We start from the raw sequence: 8,572 nt of genomic DNA, 5'->3' as shown, positions 1-8,572 counted from the left end.
TCAATTAAATGACGAAAAATTAGGTGTCTATTTACTTGTGACCACTCAGTGTATATATATATTGTAGGATTGCTAATCCAACGAGTTACATAGCTAAAGAAACGTAACTTTATTATCCACAAGAAATTGAATTTTTTGTTAGAATCAGCTAAAACAAAGGTTAAAACAGTTCTGCATATGTACGAGGCCTGAGTCACCCTGAACTTCCATCCATGAAAGTATGGGACCGGAGCCATACTTAAAGGTGGATTGATTTGCTCGATGTTATTTCGAACTTTCAACAAAACTTCTATTTCGTGAATCAAGTGGAGAGTTTCTAATCAATTTTGCAGGATAAGTATTCTTTTCCTCTATTCGTATCCTCAGCTATTTTACAATTAGAGTTGATAAACAGCAATAGCTTATAGTCACACTGCTGTGCTTTCCTTTCTTCGATCTAATTGGATGGTTTGTTTGCAGTTAAGCATAATGCTACACAACAGGCTGTCTATGCTGTGTCAACCATGGGCATCGAAACCTGGATATTAGCGTTAGAAACGTTCTAGTTGGTAGAGAATTAATATCTTCTAAACTTGAAAATGTGTAATACTCTATTAGAAGAAGTGTGTAATGATCAATCGTACATCAGTTACGAACTGCAGTAGAGGTCATTTTAACGACAAATAAATCTACGTTTATGTAATTATCTTAAAACGCCTAGACTGCTAAGACAAAAAGCTCTTTAGACTTAAGAGGTATGATAAACGTCAGGTTATCCTAAATATTTTATTTTTCACACTATTATCGTAGTCAATCGATTTGTATCGTTTATTTACCAAAAGTGATTAACATCAGTTAAAACAGACCCACAGCAGCCAACGTTCTAACTGAAATATTGTACGTATGCAGTGCTAAAAACTAGACATGGTAGTGTTAAAAAGTATTCTAGTGTATGACAAAGGGTCGGTCTCTTGGCCAGTGGAAGTGTGGAAGATAAAAGAAAAAGGATTAAGAGAAGGAAAAACTGCTATCTTGTACGACGCAAAGAGCTTTTAAGGCTTCGCCAACATGCGTGTTTAACACCATAATATTATATTTTTTAAACTGCATACAAATAACATTTCATGTAGGCTTTTCTTTTCACAGGTACAGCGTAGCTGATTGAGCTATAGTGTTGAACATAATAATCTGTGAGGAACATAAAATTAATCTCAAATGTATGTTTCTTTCTCCAATCTGGATTAAAATAACATCCGTAGTCCAACGAGATGTTTCAATGCAGTTTTAATCCTAAGGAAATCCGCCTTCAGATTGGTTAAGCATTTCATTAATATATTTGTATATTAAATTCGCTAAAAGAATAGCAGTACTTTATACGAAGGTCGGAATGTCTTGTGTTTCATATATTCCCCACACTTTTTCAACAACAGGGGATTATATCCCTCATGTTTCAAAAGCAATAATATATTTCTAATTATAGGCTTAATTACTAACCAACCGTGATTTGTTTGTTTTTAGAGCAAAGCCACATTGAACTATCTCCTGTGTCAACTGTGGGAAAATAACCCCCGCGTTTTAGCGTTGTAAATCCCTCAACTTACTGCTGTTCCATTGGGGGACACCAATCGTAAAAACAACGCTACATATCTATTTAGTCCAGAATTATAGAGTATGTTCTTTAGGGGCACAATAGCTTCTCCCATGTGCCCTTTCATTCTGTGTTAAACATTAGTAAACTTTATACAAGTCATCAATTGTACAGCCACAGTACATTTTTAATCGACTGTATTATACTAACTTTCATTTACATTTACATATAATTAAATATTTCATTTTAACTTGCAAAGTTTTAGATGTTTAAATTGAAGATATATTAGATGTTACTATATGTACTTTATTATATTATGCATATACCCTTCTGTTACAAAAGGTCTAGTCTAGAAAAATCACAAAAATTTTACATTCATCATAATTCTATGTGTTTAATAATTTTAATTCCAAATGTCAGTTATTGTTACTATTGTTGCCCAGATACCTATTTTAAAACAGTGTTCCACAGTTTAACGGATTTTTATAGCTCAGTACATTGTTTCCCGATGAAGGCTCCGGTAAGAGGGCCGAAAGCGGGCAAATAAAAGTATTTTAACGTAGAGAAAAGTCCGTGTATAATTCTATATATTGAAGTCAGTTGTTATTATTGTTTACTCATATAGGAAGAGTGCGAGATACTAATACGTTAGCAGTTTTAATTATTATACACGTATAACAGTATTTCATACAGATTTATATATTTACTATTCTTAATTTATTTTTGATCCCAGGTATCCAAAACTGAAGATGACTAACAACTACCGACATAAAAACATCTCCTGGTGCTATATGTGTGAACTAATTTACGTGTTTTTTCTGGTTGCCTATATTTTAACAGTCGGTGAGAGACAAGAATATTTAGTTTTTCATGTCGAAACCAATATATTTTTAACACTGTGTCAAGGTAAAAACATGCATACATGCTTTCCATTGAAATCTTTAAATGATAAACATTTAAAATATATGAAAATATTGAACGATCAACGTTCGTAAAAAAGGCACTTTACATGTTTCGATGTCATTCGCGTCGTTCTCAAGTGTATGATAAACAAATACTGTGCAGAATATAAACACACAACAAAAGCATGGTCATGTGACTACTAGTTTACATATTTAAAAGATCGTGCCATCTATTTACTTTTTGATTTTCTAACCCATTTTTACTGTGGTTCATTATGTCTATGGCTTATCTAATATTTCTAGCTGTTATATCATTGGATTGAGCCAACAGTTTTTTCCAAATAATATGACGGCTAGAAATATTAGAGAAACCATAGAAATAATGAAGCAGAGTAAAAATGGTTTTATTTCAAATAAGGATGAAGGGTTAGGAAAATCAGAAAGTAAGTAGATGGCGTGATATTTTAAATATATAAACTAATAGTCACGTGACCATGCCTTTTTTTGTAATCATATGTTGCAAAGCATTTGTTTTTCACATTCCTGAAGATGAAGTAAATGATGTCGAAACATGCAGAGTGTCTTTTTTACGACCGTTAATCGTTTTTTTAACTAAAACATTTTTAATGAATATTATATAACGTTGATCGTTGAGCATTTTAATATATTTGAAATATTTATACAAGTTTCTTTGAATTTTATCCAATAACAAGCATGTTTAAAATTCAATAAGACAGTGCAACTTATTCATCTCTGATTAATAAATGTTTGACAGTAAACATTAACAGTTATTCTTATTACTAACTTCATTTTTACTTAAACAAGGCTGGATTGTTTTTTATTATTACTAATGTATGTAGCCTATTATGATAAGCTATGATCTAATTGTTAACCCCGACTGCTTTTTTACAATAAACTATGGTATAATTGTTAACCCTGACTGCTTTTTATGATAAGCTATGGTGTAGTTGTTAACCCTGACTGTTTTTTCTGTCTTCACAGTGTCTGAATCTGCAGCGGTCAGTGTAGTCACTTCTTTTCCACCTACACGTGCTCCAAGTAGGTTTTTTTGTTCTCTCTCTCTCTCTTTGTTGATGGATTTCAAACTTTGTCTGACTTTTTATCCACAGCTTTTTCGTACGCAGGCAACTTTACTTCATTCCCCTGTTATGTATATAAATCTAATCAAAAACACCTTAGGTGTGGACAAGAACAACAACAACAAAATAATAATAAAATACATGGCCTGGCTAACAAATGAATGAACATTGGCTGTGAAATTCTTATCAATACAATAAGTGTAACTGCCAGTTTAACCGCCAATTTTGATTTCATTCCTTTAAGTCGCACACTCAATCCATATTTTTATTTCACTCATAAGGTGTTTTTGATTAGATATCATAATTTTTTATCAATACACACCCAACACACCACAATAAGTAAGAAAGTAACACTCGATAGTAACCAACATTAGCTTTAGGATCACAACCCTATTATTCGGAACAGACTTATACTTTCCAGAACCAACCAGATTCTTTAAAATATATGGTATTATCATGAGTAATTACAGATATTGCATACCCTCGCTCCGCTGCTCCTTTTCGAGATTGCTTACGTTTATATTGGATAACGACAAATTTCACCTTCGAAAACTTAGAAAATCCTTCTCAGAGCCAGAATGATCAACGATACGGATGACGATAGTGTGATGAGAAGTCTCAACCTTAATGTTTCCATGAAATGTGGTACAAATCCGATCACACTTTACATAATTATTAACCCAAAGCCCGAAATACCTTATCTTCCCCTTATGAAAAATACTTCAAATGATCCAGCATCTGGATCTGGATTTGGATTCAGACCAGATTTGGGGAGGACTGTTCCATACTGACTTCCCATTTTGTAAAAATTATTCATGTACGTCATTTATTCATGTGCAAAAACGCAGACAAACACACACACGAGCCCGATCGAAATCCCCCCCCCCTCTGGGAGAGAAGATAATAATTTCCTTTATAGTAACGCCATGGAAACTAGATTAAAGTTTTTGTCATCACCCGCATGCACTCCGTATAGCTTTATCACGCATCATTATTTACGCTAATTACTTAAGCTAATATCAGGTGACGCTAAATGCTCTTTAATTGGGAGAATTTCATAAAAGTTTGCAAATTTATGCTGAAAATGGGCAGTGAATAATGATTAATAACCATCCAAGCGTATGATTCTCTTGAAAACTTGAGCTAGAAACTGCTAATCTAGTTCGCTTAGCATAACCAATATTTGTGTATCTGCACGTGTTTTCACCCCTATAATTTTGCTGCTCTAAATCAGCTGTCCTTAATCCGAATGACAAAAAATTAAAAATGGTTAACTTTGACTATTAGATGAAGCTGTTGTAAAAGTTTTAGACCGATAACTGTGGTGACTTTTTGCGTAGACTTACGCAAAAATTTGGTCACAATGGAGCTGTTTTTGTTGAATAACTTTGCACAAGTGGCTTATATTTAGACCAAATTTGATATCTAATTGTAGTTTGTAAAGATCTATCCGTGTACCAAGTTTTGAAGAACATCCATGAAAGTCAAGAATGTTTTTCTATCAAATAAAGGTTCCGTACTTTCGTTGCGAAGAAAAAAAAAGAAGAAATTCAATCAAAATTGCAGATTTTATACCTCGTGTATTTCTTAATGGATTGCCTTGAAATTTGGTGTGTGAAGTAAGGGTCCAGTAGAGCACATCATCTGAAAATATGTGATAGTCTGGGTTACCATAGTCCGAGTTACAGAAGGTGGAAAATCGCTGAACTATCACTCCTGTTAATAACACACTGTGTGTCCTGCAGGTTGTTTTGGCCACACAACCGTGTGTTTTGATTGTTTCTGCGTATTCTGTTTCTGTCCAAATTTGAGCTGCGATATAACATTGGTTATATAATGTATTTTCAAATTTCAAGGCTTTATAACTGTGACGTAAAAATAACTATTAGGTTAAGAGTAGTTACATAGGCGGCAGGTGCTGCTGACTGTCAGCTCTCCATCTGGTCAGCAGTGCGAAATTAGGGATGGCTATACTTGAATCTTAGGAGTCCCTACCTGACCTGTCTAACCTATGTGTCTCACAAAGAATTGTTCAGGTTGAAAATACCAAAATACGGACTCTCTACAATTAAAAACATTTTAACTTTTTTAGTCGAAAGAAAAAACTAATATAAAGGAAGCGCAATATCAAGATATCAAATGATCAAAATAAAAGCCCAAAATTTTGATTTCATCTATTGCAACATATAATATTACAGCTGATGCACATAGTGTGGTATCATGTCATCAGCTTCTAAAGTCCTGGTAGTGGTACAACTGAAATGAAAATACTGATTGGGCAGTATTGCTCTACATTGATCAGGTTTTACTGCGTCGGTAATACAAATGGGGTATTTGGTTTGATATGACAGGTCCGGTATTGATAAGTCGGCATGAACAGCTCATTATTTTTCATTTAGTATTAGTTATCCTATACTGTCGATTTGGTATAATTAACTGATATTGCTGATTCGTTGTTACTAGGGCTGCTGATTCGGTTTTAATGCCTTAGTATTACTGACTTGATACTATTAACTCGGTACTGCTGACTCTGTATTAATGCCCCAGTATTAATGACTCAGTATTTCTATTCAGGAACAACTCAAACATTATCACTCACTATATAAGCACTTGAAATAGAAAGCAGAATGGATATATGAGTATAAACCAATACTGATCATAGCAAATAGTATTTGGTTAGTCAACGGCAAAAACTAGGCGAAACAGATCGTTCAGAGCGGAACTTGATGCACACATGAACGCACTTGTTTGGTTGACCACTAACAGTAGAGATCATGGCAGGATCATACTCCTGACAAACTCCCTAAATCTCGCCATGGGATTGGAGACACGTTTTATCCAAAGAAGTTGGGTAAAACCTTTGAGAGGTTCGAAGGCTCATCTGATAAAGACGTATATCCTAGACCACAGCGGTGTATTATCTATTAGAACATAAGCCATCAAGCTGGTTAGACACAGACCTTGAGCAAACTAATAAAATCTTCGAGTGATGTCGTCAATGAAATTGCAGTTAGGCTGACGGTTTGTTTGTTTGTTATGAATTTCGCGCAAAGCTACACGAGGGCTATCTGCGCTAGCCGTTCCTAATTTAGCAGTGTAAGCCAACTCTTGGGTTACTCTTTTACCAACGAATAGTGGAATAGACCGTCACATTATAACGCTCCCACGGCTGAAAGGGCGAGCATGTTTGGTGTGACGGGGATTCGAACCCGCGACCCGCAGATTGCGAGTTTGCCCTAACCACCTGGCCATGCTGGGCCCTAGACTGACGGAACAAAAAAAAAATGAAACAAACTCACGCTGGTCAACTAGAAGACTGAAGGAAAGAGAATGAAAGTGTGAAAATAAAACAAACGTGAAAGTATGAAGAAAGTACAGATGTTACTTAAATGAAATTTAATTGGGTATTATCAGTGAAAGAGCCTTGAGGAGATTATTGGGGGGAGAGGAAAGCCCGTACCAAGACAGGTGCAAACATTCCCAAAAGTAAAATAATAATATTAAAATCATTTTATTTACATTAGGTACCTGGTGTTAAAAAAATTAAAATAAATCATAAACGATATGCAATATTTAATAATCACAAAGTAAATATTAAACTCCATAATGGTAAAGTGTATACTAAAAGTGGTTGCAGCCGGCCAGTTATCTCCCTGCGATTGGTGGTTCGAAATTAGGGATAGCGCCCCGCTATTTGGGCTACGTATGCGTAACAAATTAGCTGTGACGTGGACTGTTCAACTGGCTTATGCTGTGACCAGTGTTGAACCCCAATAGCGTGTAATTAAATAAATAAATATATAACAAAAGACATTATTACATATTATAATATTACTGATTCGACATTCGTGAGAAATGTTAAAACCCAACTCATATCTTCATGCAAATAGTCCTTATTAACATGTTATATATATACAACACAGTAGTTTTCCCCAACAGGTTTTAATCTACCGTAACCACCTTCTAGCAAACAATCTTGTAATCATACATTTCATATCTAGTCATAAAAAAATTAGACCAAGTAAATAGTCATATAAGTTATTTAATACAAGGTTATCAATATCTTTAGTAATTATAGTAAATAAAGAGGATTTGGACCACATATACATAGATTGAATATGTTAAATTAAAACAATTTAGGAATCTCACCAAGTCGTTACAGACTTGTTGTAGGGCTCTATCCGAATGACCCTTGTACCCCATTTTATCGATATTCCTTAGTTTTCGAATGCTATTAAATACAATTAATACCCCATCCGCCTTAGAAATTCTAAAGCCTCGAATTCTGAACAAACTTGTACGATCTGCGTGTATGAATGTTTTGCATCAAAAAGGGTTGTTACCTGTCCTTCCTAAAAGCAACCAAGTTTGGTTTTCATCATACTCCCTATGAAATGCCAGGGATTGTCGAAATATAGTACTGATACATTCCGCTTACGTGACATCGACTGTGGTTTTCACGTGACTTGTTGATTTGCTTATTCAAAATCGTTTTAATATAACGAACCCTACTCTCTATTAGTGCAATTAATCTCTTAATAATAAAACTAACAACATTAACATAAATGAAACAGCAATTGGTACACTGTATATAAGTCACACGTTAATATACAGGATGGATCATAGCCAATCTTCTCAATAAAGAAACACGGAATCTATATAAATATAATAGTACTGTCTGTTGTATGTCCATGTAACTACTTCGTAGGGTGTGAATGTATCTTCACCAAAATTGGTATTGTGGTTCATTAGGCCCATGCGGAGTTATATACAAAATTTCAGTTTTGTGTTTTGCGGTTTTTACGGGCGTTTTTGCGTTTATTACTATTACCTCACCTTCTATAGATGGAAATTCACCAAATTTTGTAGGGAAATTCATTGGGTCCATGAGAAGATACATGCAAAGTTGCGTTTTCACATTTTATGTTTTGCAGTTTTAGGTTTTTATCGGCGTTTTTTACAATTACATATAAGGGAAGCAACTTTTCATGTCCTAAGATAAC

At 34.4% G+C, this 8,572-nt stretch overlaps 1 protein-coding gene across 5 annotated transcripts in view; it reads left to right on the top strand.

The window, feature by feature from the left end:
• Positions 1-8,572, top strand: part of LOC106458980 (cubilin-like) — a 61,018-nt gene that overhangs the window by 13,119 nt on the left and 39,327 nt on the right. For 4 of the 5 annotated variants that reach the window (XR_002610482.1, XM_022385352.1, XM_022385354.1 and 1 more), the window contains exons 2-3: positions 2,301-2,410; positions 3,472-3,528. Coding sequence is in view for 3 of the 5 variants with exons in the window: in XM_022385352.1 (XP_022241060.1) it covers positions 2,317-2,410; positions 3,472-3,528 (151 nt within the window). In the remaining 2 variants the exon portion in view is untranslated. The remainder of the gene's footprint in view (positions 1-2,300; positions 2,411-3,471; positions 3,529-8,572) is intronic. The other variant, XM_022385353.1, reaches the window with a different exon arrangement.

The sequence above is a fragment of the Limulus polyphemus genome, unplaced genomic scaffold, assembly GCF_000517525.1.
Source record: "Limulus polyphemus unplaced genomic scaffold, Limulus_polyphemus-2.1.2 Scaffold541, whole genome shotgun sequence".
In the NCBI taxonomy this organism is placed as follows: Eukaryota; Metazoa; Arthropoda; class Merostomata; order Xiphosura; family Limulidae; genus Limulus; species Limulus polyphemus.
The sequence above is the reverse complement of the archived record's forward strand: the minus strand, read 5'-3'. Positions and strand labels throughout refer to the sequence as shown.